Source organism: Rhea americana, unplaced genomic scaffold, assembly GCF_003343005.1.
Source record: "Rhea americana isolate MKP2758 unplaced genomic scaffold, rheAme1 scaffold_321, whole genome shotgun sequence".
Taxonomy (NCBI): Eukaryota; Metazoa; Chordata; class Aves; order Rheiformes; family Rheidae; genus Rhea; species Rhea americana.
Genome location: NW_028186448.1, coordinates 354752 through 382014, shown reverse-complemented (window position 1 = coordinate 382014; position 27263 = coordinate 354752). Strand labels below are relative to the sequence as shown.

Sequence of the window (27263 nt, the reverse complement as noted above, 5' to 3'; positions counted from 1 at the left end):
TRCTCTTGAAAAAAGAACTAAAGAGCTGTAGGCTGAGAGCAGCACATGGCTGGCATCCGCTGCCTCTGCCATCAGCTATCCCAGCCACCAGGAGGAAGCATGCCACCGCTTCATGCCGCAGAGCAGCCCCACCAGCTCAGCACCACAGAGGCTCACGCCACACCAGGGCTCTATGACTTTGCCTCACCACAGASGTAACATGCAAAAGCCACGTGGTCCTGGTTTGCTTTCTCCAGCCAGAGACTCTGGGAGAGGCACCCTGCCGGCTCTGTGCGTGGCAGAGCACGGGGCCCTAGGGGATTGGCTGTGGTGGTGGAGCGCTGGGACCACAAACGGCACGGCCTGCGYGAGAGTCCCTGCAGACGCAGCCCCGGACTCCTTGGCCCTGTGCCCTTGAGAGGCCTTCCCAGCACAGCCCTGGGCAAGGGCACTTTGGGAGCACAGAAGAAAAGGGCTAGGTTGGCCAAAGGGCCTGCTCCATCTCTCATGGCTCAGGGCAGGGAAAACCCTGGTGCAAGGGGAGAGCGTGACTATGGCCACGGGAGAGCAGCAGAGGGCCCCTCCCAGCAGGAGGGGCCGAGCTCTGCTCTCAGCTGCTTCCCCCAAAGCATCCTGAAACTAATCCTTATATCAATCTCRTTGCAAAACACGGTGAAGGATTTCCGTGGGCAGGCAAGACTTCAGCCACTTCCTCCAGCAGCGTCAGTGTGAGGCAGGAGGGAACACAATGCAGACACYTTCCAAGAGGGCACCGTGGGCAGCTCCCCGCAATGCCCCTTCCCTGGGCGTGAGGAAGGCCAGGGAACTGAGAGTCCTGCTGCTGCTGCTGTTCTGCTGCCCAGGTAAGAGAGGGGCTATGCATAGTTGAGGCTTGCCAGCACACCCTGGAGGAGTGGGACACCCTTCCCCACCCCAGCTGCGTGGGGAGCTGTGCAGACTGTGGGAATCTCACACCAGGACGACTCTGAGCTGGGGAACTTGCTGCAGGGATGGGAAGGCAAGGTGACAGCCCCAATTCCCACCATTGCACACCTCACTCCAACCAGGCCAAACACCGTGTGAGCACAGAGCTGCTGCCTCCCTGCAGCCATCAGTGCCTTCCCCAGGTGGCCTTTCCCACGGCACTACCTGACTCCGCTCCGCTGCTCCCAGCAAAGGGGCATGCTGCAGTCGTGGGCTCAGGACAGAGGTCCTGAAGCATCTGCCTGCCTCTCCTGCCTTCCTGGAAGAAATCACAAAGCTTTCATCTCGTGGTAGCCTGGTGAAGTGGGGCAGGAAGGTCTCCAGCTTGTTTCCCTGGCCAATGGTTTGTTTGTCTCTTGGCGCCCAACCCATGTGTATGTACAGTGCTCTGTGCCCTCCGCCTGGGCACAGAGGAGCTCTAAGGACAACTCCTACCACACGGGCCTTGCCTCCCTCTTCCCATTCTTCTCCCTCTTCCCCCAGCAATTGCCACTTTTCTCCTAGTTCTTCAGACCTGCTGAAACCTCCTCTGGGATCACTCAGCATCAGCACACAGGCCCTTTGGTGCAGAGACTAYCCTCCCCTCCAGGGGAGCCTCACTCCCCTCAGTTGCTGGGTATCCTCCRAGGATGCAGTAAGGAGGGACCTGCAGGCTGCGGGAAGCCCAGCCTCAGGCCTGCTGGGGACACAGGTCGAACTTTCATCCCCATGGCAAACACYGTCCTTGCTTCTTCCCTCTCCCCTATCCACACACCCAGTGCAGACAGCCATCCCACTGCCAGGGAGACTTGCCTGCAGCTCCTCCAGGACAGTGACAAGCCAAACCACTGTGATGGGGAAGAGTTTAGCCCCCCATTCAGCTGCGGGTGAGAGGCACTAACAGCAGCGCTGAGCTGTTGGGGCAGCTCCCAACACTGCCCCATGCACAGCACTAGTCAGGCTCCAAGGGCAGACACCTTTAGCACCTGCAAGTTGTCAGGTGCCACACTTACCTCCAGAGTAATATTGTCATGTAAACTGTTTTTTAATCAAAGATACTGGGTTTTAAACCAGAACTACAATCCCAGCTCAAATCTCAGCACTTCACACCAAGCATTAACCTTCTTGTTACCAAGAAGGAGAATTTGGCAGAAAGAATGAATTCCTCTCTTCTCGGAGCTCCTCCAGCCACCCACTCCCTCAGAGGAAGAGGGGCAGAGTTTGTCTGGGCCTGTTGGGAGGTGGTGGGCAGCCCTGCTTCAGCTCCCCCCTTCCTCACCACTTCTGATCTTTGCAGGGCTCCAAGCCCAAACAACTGATGCTGAGAAGAGCCAACGAGAAGGAAGCACTTTCTCCATCCAGTGTCCTTACACAACACAGGCTGGCTCCCCTTTACGCAAAGTCTGGTGCCGAATGACTAACATACACTGTGAAATCTTAGTGACAACTTACTCAAGGTTTAATAGCTACATAAACAGCGTCACAGAGGGCACAGTTACAATAGAAGATGACGTGAGACATGGGATCATTTCCATCACCATGAGAAACCTCCAGGTGGAGGACTCAGGCAGGTACTCCTGTATTTCCCATGCTGATGCCAACACTTTTCTTATACTAAAGACAATCTCACTGAAGGTTTTCAAAGGTGAGTATGTTTCTCTCCATTGAAACTCAAGTCTTGTTAAAAAGGAACATCATTCCCTCCCCTGTGCCACCCCTCCTCCCCTACCACAGTTGAATGGCTTCCCCTGAACCTCTCAGCCCACCTCACCCTCCCCAGGCCTTGTCCACCGCCTTCCCTGCTCACACTAGCACAGTGTAAAGGAGCCTCACAGCCCTGGCTGGCCCTGGGGGCTCCCAGCTCTGAACTATCCTACTCCAAACCACCCCTTTCCTCACTAGCATGCAGGTCTTGAGCAGAATTACCCCAGTGGAGATTAGGCCCAGCTGCCCAGCCCAGTCAGGGAGGTGGACACCCATGTGTCCACGGCTACCTGTCAGTGACCAGATTTGCTGTTTCACAGAGTTACACAGGCAAGAGTTGGACTYGCTCTCTGTGCAGTGCCCATACAATGCCCAGATGTATAGCACAATGCAAAAAGTCTGGTGCCGAAAGGAAGATCACAATCCATGCAACGTCGTGGTCAGGACACATTACCCTTCAACACRGCATTACAGCAAAGCCCATCAAAACAGAATCTCAATCTGGGACAACACCAGGAACAAGACTGTCACCATCACCATGGAGAAGCTGCAGGAAGAGGATTCTGGCGTGTACTTGTGTATGCTCTACACACGACCCGTCCAACTAATGGAAGTCAGGCTCACTGTGTCCAAGAGTGAGTATCTATTTGCAGGAAAGTGTAGCTGCCCAGAGGTTTCAGCCCCATCTCCCCTGCTTTTCCTCCCCTCTCGTCCCGTGCCAGGCCACTGAGGAGCCCCAAGCTCCTGCCACATGCAGACTTACAGCCAGGAACGGTTCAGCCCATGGCATGTGTTCCAGCCATGGCAAGGCAATGCCATTACATGTGTCTTGGAAGCTCACCAAACATGCCTCATGTCTTCCAGGGACTCAACAATATGCTGCCAGGGAGTCAGACATGCTCTTTGTCCAGTGTCCATACAGCTCCCTAAACTATGGGGCAGTGGCGAAAGCCTGGTGCAAAGCGAGAGCTGGTGGAGAATGCGCTATCCTGGCCCGTACAGACTGGCAGCCCTCAGGGCATCGCAGGACAGCTCAGCCAGGCACAACCAAGATCTGGGATGACAGCCAGAGGGGGACTATCACTGTCACCATGGAGAAGCTGCAGGCACAGGACTCGGGCGTGTACTGGTGTGCACTTTACGAACACCCTCATCTTTTCCGAATAGTGGAGGTTTCACTCAATATTTCCAAGGGTGCGTATTAGTCTGTAGGGAGCCATAGCTGTCTGCAGACTCCAGCCCCATTTTCCTGCTCTCTCTAGTCACTTTGCTGCCCAGCTTGTATCACCTCCCAGGTCACACTGGGACTTTTTTGCCTGCCCAAACCCCACACCATTTTACTTTCTCTCTCTTAAAATTCTACCTGATTGCATGAGGAATTGTAACTGAACTACATGGATTTGCTGTGTTGTTTCTCCTTCAGCCATCTTCACAGAGGTGCTTCTTTCGCTCACATTCTCACGCTACCAATTCTGTCTCTTTAGAGTGTCTGACACCATGGTTTTCAAAGACTCTTAAGATTTTTACATTTGGTTGCAAAGCTGGCAGATTCCATCTTAAGGAATTTTGACTTCTGTTTTTTCTTTCATCATGATGTCTATCAKTAAGTGATGATATTTAGCCACCTGATTGTGGCAGAGCAGTGCCTTTCTTTGTCCTTCCATTCAGGAATCTGGCAGAGCAGTACTGAAGGGATGCAGCAGTCGAGGAGTGCAAAGGGGCAGCGTAGTTCTTATGTCAAAATCATTAACGCTTKGGACTGAATGCACTCTAAGCGAGCAGGCTACTGCATACACAATCTCCACTGGGGCACAGCAGCAGTCCTGGAGGCAATTCTTACTGCTAAGCCTTTACATCCTTTGCTTACTTTTCCCAACCTCTACCTGCTTATGTATAGTGTTGTTAAATACTTCACTGACACCTGAAGATCTGTGCCGTAGATCCTATAGCACATACCCCTGCCACGTAGCGGGGTGGGAACACAAAGCAGAGCTCTTGCTGAGCATCTTCCCCCTCCCTCACACATTTTGAGCTTTACATTGCTTTCCCTGCTCTCCGCAAGYCTGGATGACACTGGTTACAGCCTGAACAACTTGTCTGTGGTATGTGTTACAGCATGAATGGATTTATACCAGTGGTAGCAATGGTAGAAAAGTTTAGCTGCTAAATGCAAAGTAGCCTGAGAATGACTATTCCTCTCTTCATCTTTGTGATTTCAGTTTCAACTGAAATAACTTTGTTAGTTACTGTAAACGCAAGTCAAACAACTCCTTCTGTCACTGGTACCAGTTTCACGACCTCTGCACCACCAAAAAGGTAAGGCCTAAAGAAAGTCTCTGAGCTTGAACATAAATTAGAGTTATTAATGTCTCATCCATGATATGCCTCTCTTCCTGGGATAGGCAACCTCTGTGCGTTCCAAAGACTTCTGCTTAAAGTGAAGTTAGGTCTGACAGACATCCTTACAAAAAGTACTCTCTCCTCTTCCAGCTCTTGTCCAGAATGCAATTGCAAAGGGAGAAGTAGATTGATGAAATTAACTCACAACTGTTCTGGGAATGAGGCTGCCTTTCCACTCTTTTACCTTTAGCTATTTGGGTTGTGCTCTTTGCAGCAAGAGAAACCCTCAGATTCTGCCCCAAAGTCTGCCTTGCCTTTGTGCATTCCTGGCCATGAATAGTTAATAGTGAAATAGTCTTCAGCTGCAATTTCATCCTTCTTCTCATTAAATAAAAGGGATTTTCTTCCTCTGCAAACAAAGGACAATAACACTTAAGAGTATAATCACACATTGGCTTTCAGTGTGCCAGGTGCAGAAAACCATAGGAGGAACAGAGAGTAGTTGCTCCAAAGAGTTTAGAATTGTTCTCTGAACCTTGAACACTGATTTGTTTTAAAAAGCTAGAAAGTAGTTTAGCTCAAAACATACTGCCAAGTAATRACAGTCTAGACAGCGTTGGTCCATGAAAACCAAGCTCTCCTCCTAAATGTATAAAAGCTGTTCCTGCCCTTTGTTGGTCACTTTTTGGCAACAGGCCTTGCCAGCATCATACTGTGCTGCCATCTAACACTGATAACTCCTTTGCTCCCCCAACTTCAGCTCCAGTGTAACTATCTTCATCTCCCTCTCCGTGGTCCTGGGCATCATGCTCATCCTGGCACTTACCAGCATGACAACACTGTGGATCAAGAAGCGCAGGCAGCTGAGAAGAGGTATGTGAAGAGTGGTGACGCCTCCCATGTTCTAGTCTGTACTAAATAGAGTTGTATCTGGCCATCAATTTTCTACTCCAACTGACCTTATTCCCAGCTCACAATGCCCTGGAAAATATAAGGCAGGTGCAGCTAGGGAAGCCTCAAGGCAGGTCTTACGCTGTGATCTCACAGTTAATCAACCTCCTGCTCCTGTTCCTCCAGACTCTCCACAAGACACTTCCTAAATCCAACCAGGCGAGACATTCTAGGAGAGAAGTAAAGTGAGAGTAACATGTTCACTGACAGATTCAGGGTAGATAGGTCTCACTGGCACACTCATCTCTTCTGTCACATCCTTTACTAGGCCATCCCACAGCTTTCCCCTGAACTCCTAAGGCATAGTTAATGCCTAGTAAATTCCATGAGCTTCTCTCATGGTTCTAAAACCTCTGATTTTGGCTCATTCCTAAGGTAACAGACAAGCAGAAGCCATCTATGACAAACCAGATGACACATCACAGGTAAGGAAAACTGTAACAGATTTCCCAAATGGTACCTAAATCCCCTACCAATACTCTGGGAGGAGTTAGCTGACCCATATGATAAGAAACTTCATGTTCATTTTTGGTTTTGAGCCGGAGGGAAGGTGATATATTTAATATGCCACCAAAGAAAGGAATGTTCTTAGGTGAACAGAGAGGGGTGGTGTTAGGAAACTACACTGGAAAAAAAAAATCCAGTGGAGTAGATTCTACCAGTCTCTGAGAAATGACTCAACTACTTAGACTAAAAGTAAAGGTTGGAAGCTGAAGACGTAATGTGTATCAAGGAAAGGAGCTGAAGGAAAGGGTTTGCTCTTCTTTCACCTCTGCCTTGACAAAAGGTAACCTTCTACATGACTCTCTTTCCTCTGAGACCATCCTGTTTTTTTGACAACTGCAGTGGCCTGGCACTGAATCATGCTGACAAGTGTGTGTGTGTGTGTGTKTTTTTTTCCATAGTTTCAGAGCACTGACAGAATGAGAAGTCTCAGGAAAGACAGCAAAGACCTAAAATATGTTACCCTGAACTTTACAACCCAGTTCAGCTCTGAGGAACCTCTGTACGCTAATGTTGGACAAAGTCAGGCTCCCAAGAAAGCCACAGCTGAAACTGTGGAATATGCTGACATTGTGCTCAAGCAATTACCGACAAATGACAAAGGATGAAGCACAGAACTCAAACAATCCAGAAATGGGAGAAAAGAAATGCAGCACAGAGAGGGAATGGGGAGTACCAGATGTCTGCAAGGACATGGGGAAAACAGCTAAGGTTTTGCTGCCATGCATACCCTGCATATAAGACCTCCCTCCTACTGGAGGCCAGTAGTGAATTTTGTCATTGCTCCTCTCAGGTCAGAGRGAGGTGCTGGGTAACCCTCAGGATTCCTTGCACATCAGTTTTCTTGGATTCTAGTAAAATGCAGATTGTTTTGGAGAGGTACGTATGGAGGAGTGACCTTTTTAAAAGAGCAGTTCTTGCCTGGCCATGGGTAGGTCTGGTCTTTTAACTATGTTCACTGGCAAAAGCTCTATCCTGCTCCTAAGGGTTCAGCAACTATGTTCAGGAAAGCCCATTCCAATGCTGCTGTGTAAAACTCTAATCCTTATGTGACTGGGTTCATTCGCCACATAACAGGTGTGGGGGGGGTCAGTACTGGAGTTACAAGAATAAGCAGAATTAGCATCTGCCTAAAGGGAAATATCTAGAGGGTGCATGGCAGCAAGCTGAAATGCAAACTTTACAAACTGAGAAGGACCCTGCTGTATGAATCAGACCACCAGAAGGTCTTCTAACTACAAAACAACTGCATATATGTGCAAGTCCCTGCATAACCTAGATTTATCAATGTGCTTAGGTAAGAGAAATAAAATGGTAAAAGGCTTCAAATAAAAGTAAATGTTTAGCTTTATAGCAAAAAAATGGAGTGTGCACACAGAAGTTTAGGGTAGGATAGAGAAAGGTAGTGATGTGACTTCTGAGTGCATGCACAAGTGTCCCAGTCTGGAGCGCAGAAAGTTGGGGGGTAGATTCACTGCAGCTGCTGCGGATAGCATTAGAGAGAACCCCCAGCACTGCAACCTCTGCACAACTCAATTCTTTCCAAATTTGAGGGATGAATTTGCACTTGGGCAGGGTTATCCAGAGCCACAGTGTATTTATGCAGTCTCTATGGTCTGTACACTGAAAACAGAATGAACTAGTGATTGAAACCTGTAGTGACAGGCATGATTTCCTATCTGTAGGTTGTGCAGCCTGCTCCATCCTTCCATCACCTCCTCATCAAAGGGCTTTACTCCGTTCAACAACTTCTGGCTGGCCTCCTGGCCTACACCCTCTCTTCCCTGAGGATGCACAAACTGGTTGCTTAAACCAAAGCAATGTGGAATAAAGACAAAGTAGGGAGAACAAAAGAATGAGTATTTCTGGAAAAAAAAAAAAAAAAAAAAAAGCAACAACATGTAGTACTGCACAAGAGGAGCAGACAAGGTACTGGGGCTTTTTGAATAGGATTTGCCTTACTGTGTCTACTGCAAGGACAAGCCCTGAGGCAGATATGAGGAAGGTCTGTACAGACAGTGGTGCAGAGCAAGAAACTGGCAGGCTGAGCAGAGAAGCTGCAGGAAGCACAACAAAGACAGCAGAGGAAAAAGTATTAGCACAAGAGGGCTGGTTTCAACACCAGGTGGTATAACAGAAGGGAAGCAGCAGTTAAGAATAGATTATTTACAAAAGTAGATGTCCATGTGGGTCAGATATGCAATATATTTATAGATTGTCAGCGGAGGAACGCAATCTCCAAGGCCTGCCACAGGAACAGTGGTCAGTCAGGAACCTCATCAAATCCCTGCTGTCTCAGATAATCTTGCCACAAACTCTCGAACACCTCTACAATGCACTTGATTTCTTGCCCCCGGTGTTGTGAGGCATTTCTGCATCTCTGCAGGAATATCCTCTCCAGCCAGTCACAAATGTAGCTCTCTTTTCTTTTGCAGCACTGTGCTGTAATTTTAGCAGCTCTTCCCAGCCTATCCACCAGTGCAGCTGGAGAAACCCTGCATGCCTACTCCTAGCATTTTTTTTTTCTTTTTTGCCTACACTTTAGCAAGCTGAAAGCTAAATGTTGCGGCTTACTGCACAGTTGCAGGAGACTTGAGTGCATGCAAGACCACATGGGAAAGCTCAGGCTCACGAAGAGTTTGGACAGTGATATCATTACCGCCCTAGCTCTACTGGTAATACTCCACATGATACATTCGCTGCCTTTATCTAGTAAACATCTGATGAGCAATGTGAGAAGAGTTTGCTGGGGCTGAGCTCAGTTTCCCCCAAACACAAAAACTTGACACTTTATTTGTCTTCATCAAGCTCTGCAGACCCTGCAGACAGGCAGCAAATCAAAGGGCCTGAACCACTCTTTCCTCATAGGCCAGTGAAATCCAGCTTTCCTATAGACCTCTCTTGCTATGGCTGCAGCAGGGGAGCTGATTTATTCTTTGAGGTTTTCAGAGTTGACACTTTTAACTTGAAATAAAAGAAGGAAAAAGAAAATAGTTCCAGAAATCTAACCCATGATTCCTCCCTAACTCTCTGCCATTCATGCAGTCAGTGGGTCAAAAATGCTACTAGCCATCAAGAAACATCAGATATGAGGCAGCAGAGAATAAACCTTCTGATATACATGAGGGTCAAAACAAGTCTCAGAGAAGAAGCTCAGGGAGAATAACGAGTGGGTAGACTCTGCAAGGCTTGAAAATGGAGCCAAGAGCAGGACTTCACTGTAAATTCAGAGTAAAAAATTAACTGAAAAATCCCCTATAGTGGAAAATGGCTTCATGAAAAAACAAGATATTTTGTAGAAAGTGTCAATTTTTGTCAAGAATGTTCAGGTTTGCATGGAAAAGTGAGATGAGATCATGGAACAAAAAGAAATCAGTAAAAATAATTAAAAGAGGGTGAAGAAAATGCAGTTTTCTGATCAGCTCTAACTGTAGTTCAAATGACACTCCAAAAGAAACAAGACTTGGGGAAAAAGCACAGAAAGGTTGAGCAAAGTGGCCAAAATAAGACATTAGAATAGTAAGACTAGAAGATGATTAAGTGGAAGTAAGAGATACATTTTCAGGGAGACAGTTCCTTCTGATCAAAGAGAAGCCATATTTTTTCCCATTGTAGCAAGAATGAACCTAAGCTGGAGTCAGTAAACCTCACAAAGAATTTCTGGATGCTGTAAGGGACCATTTCCTTAAACATAATTTANAAAAAAAAAAAAAAAAAAAAAAAAAAAAAAAAAAAAAAAAAAAAAAAAAGTAGACTCGTTTATTAATAGATAGATCTGCAGATTTATCTACTTATTTCCTGGCTAAGAAGCCAGGATCTATTAGTACTTTCATGGAAGATCTCCAAGTAAACAAATTCAACAAATTAAAAACAGCAGCCCATCCATGGTCTATAAGTTTGCCAATGCTATAGGGAGCTCCCTTCATTGCAGCCCTAGTTACTGCATCAGCATGGTACTGATGACCAATGCAAATTAAACTAATGCTCTTGATCTTATGGCTCTTTCCTCTAGGTACAAATTAAAGACACTACCCTCCCCTGTATGTTTATCTAGAGCACCTCATAGCTTCACCTCAACACAGTGTTCTTCTCTTCCTGCCCTCAGTCATGTGTCAAATAGGAACATCTCATTCACAGCTTCTTCTAAATCTCCTTTCCACTGAAGCCAAGATTACGTCCTTGCCTTCATGTCACTCTCTTGATACTGACTGAGTTACCTGGCAGTGTCTTAATAAGCACTGTCCTTTCCCTTCTGGCATTCCAGAAAWTTACCCCATGCAGAGCTTGGGTAAATTTATTTACCCAATAAATCATTGCTGAGCTCAGAGGAACTCCCAGTACCATGGTTTCAGGCCATCACATGATGTTCTCTTTCAGGCTGTCTAGACTAAATTCTGGCTGTGAGTGGGCACTGCTGATGCCTGAATTTTCAGCTTGCAAGAGTAATGCCTGCCCCTGGTAAATTGCTCAATGCACAGGATGAAAAAGATGCCAAGTTCCTGTGCTCATTCCTTCCGGCTGAGCAAGAAGGAGGGAAAAGCAAGCTGCTCTTCAGCAAGAGTCCTTTTTACTTTTGCTCAGACTCCACTCTTGTACCCTGTTCTGCTGGACAGACATGGAAAAGCTCATACACCTCACCTTCTTGGTTTTCTTGTCAGGTAAGAAAGCGTACAAGGCCTTGGGTTTCGGTTAAGGGATAAGGTACAGAATTGCTGCAAAACTTTATCTTTTTTATGCACCTAGCATGAGGTACCAATAAGGCTATGGGAAAAGACTGCACAAGCCTTGAGACACAATAGCTTGTTCTGGATGCAAAGACAACATCATTGTAGCATGCAGCTCTTCAGGAAAGCAATACATTTGCTATGGATAAAGAGCTCTGCTGCCTGTCAGTGCACTGCAAGATCCAGTGCAATGCAAGTAGAGGAAGACTAGAGTGCTGCAGTGTGTTCTGMAGTCTACTCATCCTTCCCAATTGTACTGCAGCGATATCAGAGTCTTTCMTCAGAGTTTGTCTTTTCCCTTGATTTAATGAAAGGCCAGTGATGATTCAAGTGCTCAGCTCACAGGAATCTTTTGAGTCAAAACAGGAGACACTGTTGACAGAAGTCTTATGTGCCTCCTCAGAAAGTGAAATTGCAAAATCCTATCTGTTTGGCATTTTGTAGGGTTTTGGATGTAAAATGCAGCAGCTATGGTTCATGCAGAGCAAAATAAAGCTCAATACACTGGGGGCATCTCCTCTGAAATCTTGAGGACAATGAAATGAAACCCTTAAAATAGGGAGCACATCTCTGTAGAGTATGGCAGTCTCTGACTATTTTCAGCTCAGAGAACAATGTTGATCTTAAATGAGAAACAAGGCACCAGGATCCAGCTGGTATTCCCAGTGGAGAGCTTTCTTTCTCTAGCCACACTGTGGAGATCTCAGATACTTAGAGCAGTGCAAAGAAAGGTAACAGATTCAGGCTTTGGGACCACAGAAAGCTGTTTCAATTACGACAAAAAGTCAGAATGAGTTCAGAAAAAAATATTCACTATACTTTTTTCATTAGTGAAGAACATGGCAGGAAAAACACAAATAGTAAATGGCCTGTCAGCAAACTTGCTCAGCAAGTTAACGACACAAAGTTTTCCATGGAGGCATCAGCAAATCTTTAAATGCCATGATGCTAAGTAAGAGATTTCTGCAACGCTGTTCTTAGTCAAAAAAGGAAATACTTGGGACTGTCCCATATCAGGAATAAAGGATGTAGTAGAACCAGGTGCAGGGAGGGGCCACAATAGACATAGAAGAGAAGATACAATGTTGAGATGGATTACACAGGACTGTGCTGGACTTGCAGGGCTTGGAAGAAYATATCAGGATGAAGACTTGTAGGTGTTGGGTACTTGGAGAGCAAAGATCCATTCTTATGTTTTCTTCTAGTCAAGCCTGAAAATCCTTTTTTTTTTTAACTCACAATTCACTCAAAATGGTTGAAATTATTTTTAAAAGTCTTATTAAAAGGCTCAGTCAGCATAAAGTCCTCACAACAACCTATTTTTAAATTTACTTCTGTTTTTAGCACTGCCTAGGATTTCACAGAAGCGACTAGGCTCTGATTTTTTTTTCCCCTGAAATACTAATTTCCACAAATACCACATTGCACTTCTATCTGGAAGTATTAATAGCTTTGACTGTCCCTTCTCCGTTTGCCTACCATAAAGAGGAATGGAAATTAGAAAGAAGGAACTAAAGCAAGAAAGCCAAGCAGCTGAACACAAGTTGTCAACAGGACTAAAATTAGTAGGATACTGAAAGATAGAGTGAAAAAAATTGCGAAGATCTAGCACTAAAGAACAAGAGTTGCATTAAGACTTAACCTTGTAACAGCTAACTGGATACTGGTCTGTAGCTATCACTTTGATTCCAGCTTTTGCTAAGGCTGTGTTGCTTCTCCTTGACTGTGTAAAGGGCCTTAAAATGGGGATAAACTTCATGGGCATTTACTTCAAAGAATTTTTTCGCAGCAGAGAGTACTTTTCAGAATCAAATCGGCYTGAATGAACACTTATTGAAGGGCACAAGGCCACAACCTGAACCAAACTACCTTGCTGCAGCTATACGCAAGCAAGCAGCTTGGACGCTGCAAAGGAGTGGTGTGATGTGACAGCAAGACATAACTAGCTGAGAGTTACTGAGAAACAATTTGACGTTATTGGGACAACTATGTGTTTATGAGTTATCTTGTACAAAGAGTTTTTGAAAATCAAGAAAACTTGCCTGGTCCCAAGACAATATACTTGAACGTTCACCTTTGTGGTCCTCAGCACCAGTGGAAAATGCAGGTTTATAGCTAATCCTTTAGTCAGGCTGACAAATTGCCTCCTGTTACTGGGCAGGATCGCAACAGCTCCAGAAAGCATRGCATGGCTGAGCTCCGGATTGCAATCCAGGACAGTCATCACAAAGCCAGAAGGGGTAGATGAAAACCAAAATTTGCTGAGCTTCAGAAAATGTTTAAATATTAATGAAGTTGATACCTCCTCCCTCCTTTAGTCCCTCACAAAATAACAGCTGCCTAGCAAGAGCTTAATGATATACCCATTAGAGGGATCAGTAGAGAAGTACTTTAAGAAAATCTGAATGAAGACTCTGAATCTGAGCACATTCATGTTTCACAAGGGAGGTGGATGGGTCACACAGCCCTACAGTAAAGATTCTACAGTAGACAGCAGCCATCGCTAGAGCTGTGAAAAAGGGAAAAGACATTCATTTAGCATGAACATAGTGATAAGGGACAGGTAAGAGACAGGTTTAACTCACAGCTTCCTCCTTCTCTCCCAGCAGCCTGTGCTGCAGAGAACATCACTGTGGTATATGGAATGGAAGGTGGGACCATTTCTATCAACTGCACCTATAACCCCTGGCAGGAGCGGTGGAGAGAAAAGAGCTGGTGCAAGCAGGTTGATGAGATCAAGTGCCAACATGTGGTGAGYGCTCGCCGCTTCTGGCTGCAATTCCTGAAGAACAGGAACGGCACCACTTCCATCAGTGACAATGTCCACGAAGGGGTCCTGACGGTGACCATGAAGAGGCTCAAGAAGCAGGATGCTGGGCTCTACCACTGCAAAACTGACTATCTGGGAGAAACAAAGACTTTACAGAAGGTGCAAGTAGAAGTGTTGACAGGTAGGTCCTGGGRCTCTGAGTTTCATCAGATCACAAGTTCTTACTTAAATTTCGGGCATGTCTGCAGAAGCCAATGCCTCACTGGCAAACATGCAGTCTTGTCTGACCTCTCTCTAAGGAGGTACTGTGCTTCATTTCCCTTTTTCTAGTTCCTGATTTACAGCAACATGAACTCACTGTTGCATCACCCCCAGTGCATGTCTCTCCCCTTGTCAGCACCCAGATTAATATTTGGGCACACTGCCCAGTGCCCAATCTCACCTTGGTTATCTATGCTTAGCCAGGATACTGGTGTTGGTAATACCAATGCATATCACCTTTAAACATTTGCAGATTAAACTCCTCTGTTTTCTAGTATCAGGTACAGTGCAGACTGAAATGCCACAGGAGCCTAGCGCTGTGCAGAGCATCTCCAGGTRAGTGGTAAAACTCTGTCTTATGCTGTGATCTCTAACCTTCCTAGGGCTAAAACAGGTTAGTATTTGTACCCCCTCTGAAGCTGAGAGGTACACCACCATGCTATATGTTCTCTACTTCTTCCTAATCCATGACAATTTTCAGAGCTACTACATGGTTTCTAAGTAGCAGTTGTTTCCTAATCCAGAAAAAGCAGCATTTCAATGYCAGGCAAAACAATTGCTGCAGATCATAATTAATCTTTATGTGAGATCTTACAGTTAAAACCTATCATCATAGTTGTTCCAACCTTCCAGACTCTGTTGTGCATAGGTAGGGACTGCCTATTGCAAAGGATGTTATCATCTTTGCATTGTATATTGCCAAAACACAAGAGTTTCTTTAAAGGTTGAACCACCTTCTTGCTAGTTAAGCCTTACTGCTGTTTTTATGTTTCCCCACAGCACCACTCCTGCAGCTGATGTCACTGTCTTCTACACTGTTACTGCAATGCTGGTTACTAAGTTCCTGGTGGCTGTGCTGATCTTTACTGTTGCCAGCAGTAGGAAAAACAGACACAAACACAGAGGAGAAGAACCAGAGCTTCAATGAACAGCGGCTCCTCCCTTCCCTGGTAGCCTGGCTGAGCACGCATGGGATGGAATCAGACCCTCCTGGGAAAACACTGCTTAGAGCCAACTCAAAGATAAAAGGGAATCACATAGCAAAGAAAGTCAAACGTTCACAGGCAAAGAATGCTTTGCCACCTGCCATAAGGATCGCCTACTAAACATAGGTAGCAATGAACTCTACAGAGGGAATGCCAGCATCTGCCACCTTTTCTCATTGCTTCTGATCAACATTTTTTTCAACACAACAGAGCTGAAAAGTTGCTGCCAGTAACACCTGAGCCTGATGGAAGAGGACAGGGCTGGGAGCTAGGGGGAGAGGGTATATCAAGTACTTTCATGAAGAGAGCCAGCACAGACTTGCCTGCATGCAGAAACGGTTCTGCAGGAACTGGAAAGGTGAGAGAGCTCTGCTCAGTTCTCCCCTAGCTCCGTGCCAGGCAGATAAACCTTTGCTGCTCTGCATGGCTACTGGCAAATGCTTTGTTACATGTTATTAGTTATAGACTACAGACACATCAGTGAATATAAAGAGAAGTTCAACTGATGGTGCTCCACCACCATATGTTTTTTGGGAGCAATTCACAAGCTCTGCAAACTACTCATCCATAAGACGTAAAAAAGGAAAAACCTTACTGTGCCTCAAATCTCCAAGGAATTTTCCTAATTCACTGAAGACTAGTGTTAAAGAGCTAATAGCTTTTTCAGCATGTCTTACCTGTCTCTATAAAACCCTTGAATGTTTCTACTCAAAAGCATGAAATATAGCCAGTAGTGGATGGTTTGTATTAAAAACTAATGTTACTATTTGTCTAGAAATTAGCTTTGTAACTGAGATTCCTCTCTCTAAAGACTGAAGCCACTGCCATACTGATGGCAATGCAATTCTCTCTTACCATCTGTAGAGGGGCCAGTAAGTGCACCATACCACAGGCAGAGTTATTCCAGCTAGTCATCCCTAGTATCATTCCAGTAGGGTCTGAATTGAGACCCATCAAGTTCATGTCATCTCAGAGTCTTCAAGGCGATAAAAGGACTCACTCCCAAAGATTACCTTGGACAGTGTGGATCTTTGCTGGACAGTCAGTATGAAGTTTGACCCTGTTTGAGCAGGGGGTTGGAATAGATGATCTCCAGAGCTCATTCCAACTTCAAGCATTCTGGGATTCTGTGAAGGGCATAATGAACCGCAAAACATAACAAAATGGGATGTGAAGTCTACACTCAGCTCTGAGTCTACTTCCTAAWTTCTCAAATGATTTTGCAAAGAAAGAACTGTCCTGCTGTATTTCTCCCTGTACTTTTTCCACTTGCTTAGGGGGATGTTACCAACATGTGATCATTGCTCATCACTCCCAAAAGAGAAACTGCATTTCAATTGACCAGGAGGAGATCTCATTACTAGTGCTGAACTTCACCAAAAAATAAAAAATCAACAAGCATTCAGCTAAGCCCACTTTTCTACTCCAAACCCAGGGCCATTCACACTTCTTTTCCCTACATTGCTTTCAAAGCCAAATAAAATCAGCTTTGATTATCCTGCTTAGTGTGACTTCATGATAAAGAGTTGGAGTACATCAGAGCATAATACATCATCCGGAGAAAAGGTAACTTTAGAGCATGCTAGTATGTTTATAACATACAGAAATGCTCTGAGCCCAACTCTGAGCCTCTTGACACATGCGACCAGCTCCATTTAGCAACAGGCAGAAATAGCAGCTCAGATCCCCAAACCAGTCCAGGATGTTCAGGGTTGTGTTCTGTCTAAACTAATTTCCTCTGCTTCCAGAGGGTAAATTAGCCCATACAGAGTTGCACACCAATGTGGCTGTACTATCAACACAAAGCTAGCTTTGATATACCCAGCCAGTACTGCAGTGCCCAGTGTAGACACATGCTGTAAGACAAAGGAATTGCTCTCCTAACCAGGAGGTCTGGGTCCTATTCCCAGCTCCAATCTGTTCAGAGATCTCAGGCAGAGCCATTCACYATCTCTGCTATGCCAGTGGACATACTGCTGATTTTCCAAGTATGTTGAGAATGAAGGGTGGAAAACTTGCATGGAAGTGCAAAGCAGCAGTAATGAAGAACGTACACATCTGAAAGCTGCTCTATAGCATTTAAGGTGGCACTAGAGACAGAAARTGCCTATTTCTTTTCCAGCCATACAGTCTGATTGCTAAATATGGCTATCTAGGCAGTGATACCTTTAAAGTAAAAAGTAACCAGTAAACATAATGCGACCTTCSAATCCAAAAAGTATATTAAAATTGTGGTTAGAAGATCTTCCCAGCAACTCCCAACTGGCATCATCACTCTGGGAAAGCAGATGACAGTTAGTGACAAAGCAAGTTAGCTTCCTCCACACGAGGCAATTTCTCCGTGATAAAGCTTGTGGGATACATTTTTTTCTCCATGACCTAAACTATTTTCTGCTTCAGGATGGAGGTTTTTCCAGCCCTGCTGCTCTTGCTGACACTACCAGGTAAGGCTCAGAGACTCCTTATCTCTCCAAAGGACAAGACATTCTCTGTCTTGTTGCGTGCACTGCACACACTACGTATTTGCTTGAGCACTTTTCACTCAGGTCAGCTACGGCAGGGCATGGAATAAGATTCCCRATTGTCAATGAGAAGAGGAAATGTTCAGGCTGAAATTTGCCTGTTTTAATTATATAAGCTTCTGGATCCTCATTTTTGTTTCCAGCAGTTCCATATTTTCTCCAGTAAAAATGAACTTTATAGAGGGACAGTTGGCAATTTCTGGCCTCCTGAAATAGAGTCCTCTCCTAYCACCAAGGAATCTTCACTCCAAAATCATTTAACATGTGGGGAGGAAAAGTGTTTTGTTTTCTCCAGATACATGATGGATCAGGTAGCGTGAACAGTATCATAGACAGGCTGTTTGCTTTCTTACTGCCAATAAAGACTAAGTCCCCAGAGAGGAACAAAGGAAAAACTTAATGGAAAAATTGGCAGTGGCACCAAGGCTAAGTATAGGTGTTTATTTAGACAACCCTGCAGARTTAGGTTACTCTTCTCAGAGGCCCAGGATAAGAGTCATAGTGGGGAATTAGTGATGTACTGTAAGAAAAACTGGCATACTAAGCTATTACTAATTCTAGTATCAATTTTCTTCTTTCTTTGGAAGAATCATGCACGTCAGGAGAGGATCTGCAAGTGTTTCTGCAAGTAGAGGGAGAGTCCTTCAGAGCTAACTGCTCATATGACATGCACGACAGTTTACATAAGATGAAATTCTGGTGCAAAGAGCTGTCAGAGAAATCTTGTCCAGTCTTAGCCTTGAGTTCCCCTTTAACAGAAAGGATGAACCTTAACCATGCCCTGCATCGTTCAATTGACCTGACAGACACTGGACGTGGATGGATTTCTGTGATCATGAGAGCACTTCGAAGAGACGACTCTGGCATATACCAGTGCGGGGTGTGGGGTGATCTGCAGAATATTCTACTGCAAAGAATACAGATGGTGGTTTCAGGTGAAGGTGAGCTGTGAGGTCAATGGTGCACTGGATGGGAGACAATCAAAAGTAAATAAAGAGTGATGTTTCCGTTCCATTCTTTGTTAGCAGCAAAACAGGGTGTATCTAAACATAAAGATCTCACTAGAGGTTATCAAGATCACYGTAAAACTCTGTTATTTAGCTCAGTTTATGTATCTATAGGTATCTAGATACAGAAGTGGATGGGAAATTATTTTTTCTTTGTGAAATCAAAAAGTTCCAAGGACAGAAAATCACTGTTTTAGGGATTACCACCAGAAAACATGAATACAATTTTGCTGTATTTTATTCATTCATTATAAAATGCAAATATTTGGAATTGGTATGGAAATATTTCATAAAAGTTGATAAAAACTACAAGTTAATGTTCTCTTCTGTCCAACTTTTCCATTTTGTTAAAAGCAGTTTCCACCCACAGAAAGTTTTCTTATAGGAAAGCTTTGACCCACCCAAGTCAAAGATTCATGAGATGGAGCAACACTATCTTAAACTTGAATGTTTATGAAACATGTTATGAGGCATAAGGATTCTGAGGTGACTTTGTATCACTGCATCTGGGGAAGGGACAGCAATGACAATCCTGGAATATGATACAGCTTATGTTCAGCAATGGTACTAGTAATCCAAACATCCCATTTGCCACCCCAGCTTCATTCCCGTGGATCAACCTCATTACACTAAGGCTAGCTTTTTGAATGCCTTTTGCAAATTCTTTTTGTGCTGAATTTAGATGTGCTGCTTTGCTGGGTGGGTTGTACACTGTCGTGTTTTCTTTTTTTTTTTTTTTTTTTTTTTTTTAATCTTTTCTACCTTTAATGAGTCATTGTTTTATTTTCTTTAGAACCTGTAAAGCTTTTTGCAAAAAAAGGGAGCTCCCTGTCTCTCCACTGCTCTTATTCTGTGATAGACAACATCAAAAAACTTCAATATTTTACTTGGTGCAAAATGGTAACCCGAATTAGATGTCAACCTATTATCAGAGGTAACTCTGATCAAAGTATTCTTAAAGTAGGAAGGACTGAGATGATGAATGACTTCTCGTGGAAAATGATTAGAGTGCGTCTGAAAAAGCTCCAGTTTAATGACTCAGGAGAATATCATCTTGAGAGCCATTTCCAGGGGAGAAACAAACCATTGAAGAGGATCATGCTGGAAGTTTTGGGTGAGTTAATCAAAAAATTAATGATCTTCTAGAAGTCAGCAAATTCTCAGCATTTGACAAGAAAGATTACAGGTCAGTGTTAGAGAGATCTCTTCTGAGCCCTGAGATTTCCTGAGATACAGAGAATTCCTGAATTCCCCTTTTTAAAAAAAATAGATTTTTGATACATACTAATGTARTAAACAAATTGTAGCCAATTCTTAGGGCAAGGGGGGGTGTCTAGCTTATGTTCATTGACTAACAAAATTTTATGTTTACATCAGCAGAAGAAATAGATCCTAAGCAATCTAAACCTTTGTCTGAATTTCCTGGAAAAAAATTGCCTGAGAATTTATTTTTTCCTCATTGTTCTTTAATAAACTTTCATATTTATTTTAACACTTTATTCCTTTTATGCTTTTAGCTAGTGCAGGAAGCAGAAATATAGAAGATATTTAGGGGAAGTTATTCCTTGATTTTTCTGACATGACTGAAAAATGGAAAACAAAAATCACAAGAAGTGTCTTTTCTCTAAGAGAACTCCTTTCTAACAGCATTCAAGCACCCAAACAAGCATCTCAGTTTTCATATCCTTCTCTAAAATGGTATGTCCTTTCATGGTTAACAAGTAAGGCAGTAATAGTGGAGCATCCTACAAGCCTCAAAGCAGTATTTTTTCCTATCACCAAAAAGTCACCAGGGATGGAAGTACATAGGAACGTCACCTGCTCTTGTGTTTTTTCAAGGAGAAAATTGGAATTTGGATGCAGATTTGGAGGCCATTTCATTTCCCACTACAAAGTGGGGGACTGCCAAGCCCACAGATGACAGCAATACGGACCAGAGGTAAAAATAAATAAATAAATAAATAACAATCCCAGACACCAGCTATAGCAATCTGGATACACTTGGATACACTGCAGAATTTGAAGGATCATGTTACAAAAATTTGAAGCATGTGCACACACACAGGCCTTCCCTTCTCTCCTGCAGTTTGGTCCAACTTCCTCAAGTACCACGAAAAGCTGCAGAAGGTTCAGTTGGTTTCAGAAGTTTGGTTTCAGAAGTTGGTTTCAGAAGCTGAGGCCTTAACTGAAGATGCTCAGTTTGACTATATTCTTCCTGCCTAATTAAAAAGGCATGACTCTTTAGCCCATGCAACACCTCTGCCTGTTGTATGAGCAGCCTTACCTGAGACCAACCCCAGCTAAACAACATAGCAGGTCAGATGAGAATCATTACCAGGCCTGATCAAAGGAAACCCTAATAATGATCCTTATCAAAGACAGACCCTGAGAAGGGCTATGTCATCCTGATGAGGGATGCCTTTGAACTCTAGTAGCTCCCCAGTGCTACCCAGGTTTGCCAAATGCCAAAGAAAATACAGCTAGGCAGGATCCTCTGTGGCTGTAGATCACTGCTGACCTCAGTGAAACCATTTTTGTTAGGGACAGTAAGAGTAGTATTTGCATGCTGAACTTAATCCTGGAACCATAATCCATTTTCAAACACACCAAATCCCCTCCCAAATCAATCTAGTCTCTCTGGTGCTATAAATAGTAATGTTGATATCATGCCCTTCCCTGCAGGAATCTTTATGCTCTCCTGGTACTGAGTTCCTTCCTGGCCACAACTGCTCTGATTGCTACTGTTACACTCCTTGCCACCACTTACATCAGAAGGAAAAGGGCAGGTAAAGCTCCCTAATCCCCTTGTCTAGTTTTCCTGCCTTTAGGGGTTGGTTTCCCATTGCCCTGAATGTAAGGAAGGTCTCTTCATAGGTATTATCGTCCATGAAGGCAATGAGACTGAGCTGAAAGTTAAACACAAAATGCGAGTTGAATGTAAAGGAAGGGAGAGGGGGTATTCACATTTAAAATTAAAAGGTTAAGGTGTGGGTCTACATTCAAAGGAATTTCTGTCCTTCCTGCCAGGAAAAGGGATGGACTTCGGCAGACATCCTGCTTTCAGACAAGCAGTGCTGCAGGTAAGAGGACATCAGAAATTCCACATTTTTGGTGCTTTGTTTTATCTCTGCCATGCATAGTAACAGATATAGAAGAGAAAGAGAGAGAAGTACAGTGAGAAGCATTCYCATTGTCCATGCTCATTTTAGCCATCAGTAAAACAGCTACGCTCTGCAGTCTATCCTGATTATTCTACAGGATAGATGAATCCAGCTCATTCTAGCTTAGCCAAGCTCACTGAAAAAATGAAGCTGTGGTCCTGTGGGCTTTCCCTTGAGCTAGCCACACCAGTTCTGTGTTCACCACTCAGAGGGGCTTATAAAGCACTCAGTAGCATTCATTGCTATGAACACTCAGGCCAGCAAGACTGAAGTTAGCTGTCTATACTTGTGATCATCTGACTTCTAGCCGCAAAGCAGGCACAATCTAACTCAATTGCTTAAATAAGTCATATCCTTTCTTTATATCTTTATTTATAGTACCCAGAAAATATAATAACAAAAAAAAATTTTTTTATTTACTGGCCCTGTATCTTCAGTAACATTAGCAAAGTTTCAAAGGAAAACTTCACTAGTAGCAATCCCCTAAATATTCAGTATGCTAACTGTTGCTGCACCTTTCTACCCAGTCCCTTAAATACCRGGAGCAGAGCTTTGTACAAAAGTTCTCTGAACTTCTCTGAGGATATTTTCCATTTTCCCATGCATCCTCTCCCCTCTTCCACAGATTCAGGATACAAGGAGTAAATATTTATACTTGTAGATAAACTAAGACTAACAGTTGGAAGCGAAAAAAAGGTAAATTTCTTTCTAATTTCTCATAATTYGTATTTTTTTCAGAAGGATAGAATAAACAAAACAAGTAGAATGCCAGACAGGAAACTGAAGGACAATACAGTATATGCTGTGATAAGGCATCAACCTCAACTAAAGCCTGAGGATGTTATATACGTCAACACCCAACCTTCCCCAAAAGTTTTCTTCCATCTTCAAGAATCACCAGGCAACTCAGTTTCCTCAGGGCCTGTGGAATACGCTACCATTATCTTTAGAGCCACAACTTCTCATTCTGGAACTGCGGAAGAAACAAACAGGTCCACCTAAACAAAGCTATATGAAGCCTTGCACTTATTCATAAACTTTTCCTGAGAAGTGCTTAGAAACAAGCCATCTGTAAGCAATTGTAAGCAATATAAATGGGGTACGAGGCAAAAGGCAGCCTAAAGGATGTGGCACATAGATGTACAGAGGTTCCCCGAAAAAAAAAAAAGAAAAAAAAAGAAAACCCTTACACTTTTCTAATAGTACAGCATCACAATTCAACTGTTGATAAGCAAATCCAGTGGCAGACTGTGGTATATTTGCTTTCTTTAAATTACTCTATTTTTAAACAACAGGCAACTATAAACCCAAATACAGGAAACTGGTTTTCTCTGATAGCAACTGCCACAATGTCCTAGTCAGCAAAGTACAGTGAGATATGGGAACATAATACACTTCCTTTCATACTTGCAACTTCTCCAACAGCTCACTTATACACACATATATAAAATGTTAATCACCTCCCATGCTTATAAAGCCCATATCAGCAAAGTATTAAAGAATGTGCTTAACTGTAAGCATATGAGTTCTTTGATTGACTTCAGAAAGACAATTCACGCACCTGACATTTTTAATAAACAAACATCTTGTTGAAAAATGTTTATYTACATTATTATAGTAAATGTCTTGAATTTAAATATGAGTACAGAATTAAGACTAAGCATATAACTRTATTTCCATGCCTCTGGTGCTTGTTGTTTATTAATACCACTTCCATGCTACAGTATAAATCTATCTTGACTTTATTGTAAATTACATACATTTTGATCAAACTACTGAATCCCATTATCATGGTGATAGATGCAAACATCTGTGAAGAATTACAGATAAACTTCAAAATTCATCTGATTGASATTCTCATCTTAGTCTGCGAGTTGGGCCCAAGGCTGCTGAATGTGATACAAAAACGTCCATTTTTGGTATTAAAGTTTGGAGGAAGATTCCAACTTAGATACTGGGAAGCATGGAAGGAAAGGACTGAGAAAAAAACCAGAGAAAAGCAGTCCCTGAATTATATAATTTGTATACAAATGCTATTCTGCCCGTAAGTTCTCTTGCAACTCTGGGGAAGGAGGGAGGAAGGGATGGAGAGATGGGCAGACAGACAAAATGAACGAACGAACTTCTGTTGCTGTCAACATCTTTGCCRTTGTACTTGAGATAGTTGTCTGGCCAAACATCCTTATCCACAGCTCATGTTCAACCCTCTATTACAAATTCTCTGAAAGCAAAGCTAGAAATAACATTATAACAATAGCTTAACAGATCRATTTTTGGCTTCATAAACAGAGTCTCGCATGATTGCATTCTTCACTTCCTCTCCTAACTTCTCATTTTCTGTTCTTGTACACTGTTATTTCCTTTTTGTTTTCCTCGTCACTGCATTGACCAACACTGGAAGGAATTAATACTGACACTCTTGTGCTTTGGATCTTTTGTGAGATGGCAAAGCGGTTTGTGTGGGGATGATACCATTAGGGTCTGAAACAATATCACAATAAGAAAGAGCAATGGCTATGTATTAGGYTTCAATATCCAAATTCAGTTCCTTATTTAATGTGTTTGACTTTCTGAAAGCACCTAAAATTCTGTATGCCCAAGTTCATTATCTGCATGCAATGGCATATAGAATAAAAGCTCTGAGGTGCTCAGATCCTAAAGTAATATGAATGAAAYACCTAAGTTGCAACAGAAAGACTTATTGATGTACACTATATTTTGCTTACAAAGCTGAAKATCTACTGCCATATGAAGCAGAGGGTGTATCTAGGGACAGTTTATCTCTATGGACGGCATTATTTCTCTTTCACAAATCTAAATATGTAACTGCCTGTTCTAAAACAAAAGATGCAAGAAATATTCTCAAATCTTTCTAAATTTGAAACATCTTAGAAGTATCTTCTTCCAGTTCAAATGATGAAGATTTGCTAGCAACCTTAGTAGCCTAAAAGGAGGACAGAATTATCTGAAGACCTATCTTAGATTTGCATGTTTGAGAGTTAAGTTAGAAAAGCATTAGTAGCCAATCCACTTCTCAGATGTGGAACTGCATTCATGAAAGCCCTAATTTACATACATTYGGACATTTGGCAGATTATAAACCTGTCACGTCCTCAGATGAGCCTGATGGATACAGTTGGTTGGTAACCTAGTTCTATATCGGCTGTCTGAATAACAGTGTAGACTTGTATCTGGCTAATGTCAGGATTCTTCTCAGCTTATCTTTCAGTTGATGGTAGAAGGAAATAAATTTGTAGTGTTCTAGAAACTGGGCATATCAAGTGGACTTGGTACACCTAACAGGATGTAAGAGGACAGGAGGTTTTAAGAGACCAAGGCCATGAGTCAATACACTTCATTTTAGTGCCTCCAGATAGCTCTGTCCTTTTACAGGGTGTATAGTTAAAATTCACTCCAAATCTAAGCATTCTCTGCAGCTTTTGCTGAAATCTTAATCTGTTTCTTCTTTGTCTCCCTTCARTAGCAATACAGAGTAACTGCTTTCAACTTTACCATGCAGTAACAGTATAGCCGTATCACTAATGGCTGGGCTGCTACATCTTTTACCTCCTGTTGTCTGCAAAGAGCTCTTGCGCTAAGTAGACTATGAGAACAAAGGAATGAGATAATAAATTACACTGTCTGTAGATTCTGCTATGCTCATCATTACTGTTATCTGAATGCCTTCCAGTAACTGATCTGCAGACTGGGTACATTTTGCCACTGGGTTTCTTCTGCATAAGAAACCATGGAGAATTGAGCAAAAGCTACAGAGATGGAAAGGACAATGTTTTATTAGCCACTATATAAACCATCCGGTTCTGCTCCATGTCTTCAAAGACCCAGAAAAAAAAATGGGAAAGCAAGCTGCATTTTGGATCTACTACCTGGGAACAAAAAATAGAGACCAACGAGTCTCCTGCTAGACAAAGAAAGGTTAACCTACTCATACCTCTCCTCTTCCTCTGAATGGCACTGAAACTTGAGAAAGTTTTTGGAACAAATGTTTGCCAGTAACTCTCTGAAGTGCAAAGAAAGCTTGAAGCTTTGCTGCATGAGGAACCTAAGGAGCAGAGAAATCCCATCACTCACCAAGCCTAGACACTTCACAGTAGCACACAATTTTATTCATTCTGTTCACTTTAGAATACCTGGTCATTCACTCTCAACTTCCTGCCTTCCTTCCCCCCTCCCTCCATCCCCAGCAATTGTTGAATATTGATTACCATAAAACAAAGCAAAACAGGAGAAGATTCTGACAACTGTGACTGGCTCAAGATTAGCAGATACAAGAACTTCTCTCCAAAGTAACGGATTGCTTTARATTAGTCTGCTCTTGGTCTTGTTAGAGAACTGAAAAGAATTTCAAATTAAGAATAAAAGAGAAAAAAAAGGCTGTAAAAATCAATTTTCTGATGTCTTTGCAATCAAATAACCTATTATGATCAGAGGGCATTCTCTCCAAGCCTACAGTGCCTGCTTACTCCCTTGGGCCACTGCCCTTCATGCTGTTTTGCATTCATAAATCTTCAGCTCTGACATCCTTGAGGATTTATTCTGCTCTATTTGCCAACAATTACATTTCCAGTATTTCTGCATTTCACCATCATTGCAGAGCTGCCAAAAATTCAGTGACAGAAAGCCAGGCCAGCTTTCTTYGGGACCCATAATGACCACCAGCTTTGTGGGGCTCTGCAGCACAATGTCCAAGTTAGGAGGCTAGATCCTTTAAGACTGCCTGTATAGAAGATAACTCCAAACAGCAGGACTGAACTAGATGCTCTGAACGGCCTGCTGCAGGAGCTTCACTCCCAAATCCCCTGGCGGGACAATATCCTCCTAATTTAGGCACTTAAGAGCTAGGCAGTGTGGCTATGCCTCATTATAACTGACATTAKAAGTATAAATATATTTTCTGTTGGAGCTCTGGGACCACTTCAACATACCTAAATAAAGACTCAGCCAGCATCTCCAAGCTGTTTTACAGCTAAGGTAAAGATATCACTCAGCTACTTCACTTTGAAAACATTATTAAGACATTCATTGCAGGAGAGAGAAACACAACAGTATTAGAGACAAAATTTTTCTTTGTTGTTATCTGTTGCCAGCTGTTGATGTTCAGGTAGGCTCTGAATCTCTGCTGGTGGAGGGCTGGTTTTTGCAACAGCAAAGGCAGAATCCAGCCCTAAGAACAGCAGTAGTGAATACTGCTCTTTCTAGAGCATAGTGTATAGCTATAAATACCTGTAAAGTTCAAGGTATCTCTTCTAAACGGGAGCGTATCTCAGGAACATAGAAAATAATTTCAGGTACAGCATGGTGTTTTTTCATATGGCTATTTCTATCCCAAAGAATTTTGTAAATTGTAAACATGCACAAGAACTTTTTAAA

The 27263-nt window shown here is 43.2% G+C and overlaps 3 protein-coding genes across 3 annotated transcripts; all 3 read left to right on the top strand.

Moving 5' to 3' along the window:
• Positions 1 to 727: 727 nt before the first annotated feature.
• On the top strand, positions 728 to 7109 carry LOC146592660 (polymeric immunoglobulin receptor-like). Its single transcript, XM_085310654.1, has 8 exons — positions 728 to 842; positions 2240 to 2587; positions 2967 to 3281; positions 3511 to 3840; positions 4866 to 4962; positions 5747 to 5859; positions 6313 to 6362; positions 6843 to 7109. Exons 1-8 carry the CDS (start codon positions 728 to 730, stop codon positions 7047 to 7049), a joined length of 1575 nt encoding a protein of 524 aa, XP_085166780.1. The 3' UTR covers positions 7050 to 7109.
• Positions 7110 to 10967: 3858 nt separating this feature from the next.
• LOC146592659 (triggering receptor expressed on myeloid cells 2-like) lies at positions 10968 to 16668 on the top strand. Its single transcript, XM_085310647.1, has 4 exons — positions 10968 to 11099; positions 13772 to 14116; positions 14472 to 14532; positions 14977 to 16668. Exons 1-4 carry the CDS (start codon positions 11057 to 11059, stop codon positions 15122 to 15124), a joined length of 597 nt encoding a protein of 198 aa, XP_085166773.1. The 5' UTR covers positions 10968 to 11056; the 3' UTR covers positions 15125 to 16668.
• An 874-nt stretch (positions 16669 to 17542) lies between these two features.
• On the top strand, positions 17543 to 22997 carry LOC146592658 (uncharacterized). The gene is made up of 7 exons (XM_085310646.1): positions 17543 to 17626; positions 18292 to 18645; positions 19505 to 19825; positions 20551 to 20650; positions 21394 to 21497; positions 21739 to 21791; positions 22611 to 22997. Exons 1-7 carry the CDS (start codon positions 17584 to 17586, stop codon positions 22872 to 22874), a joined length of 1239 nt encoding a protein of 412 aa, XP_085166772.1. The 5' UTR covers positions 17543 to 17583; the 3' UTR covers positions 22875 to 22997.
• The last annotated feature ends 4266 nt before the right edge of the window (positions 22998 to 27263 follow it).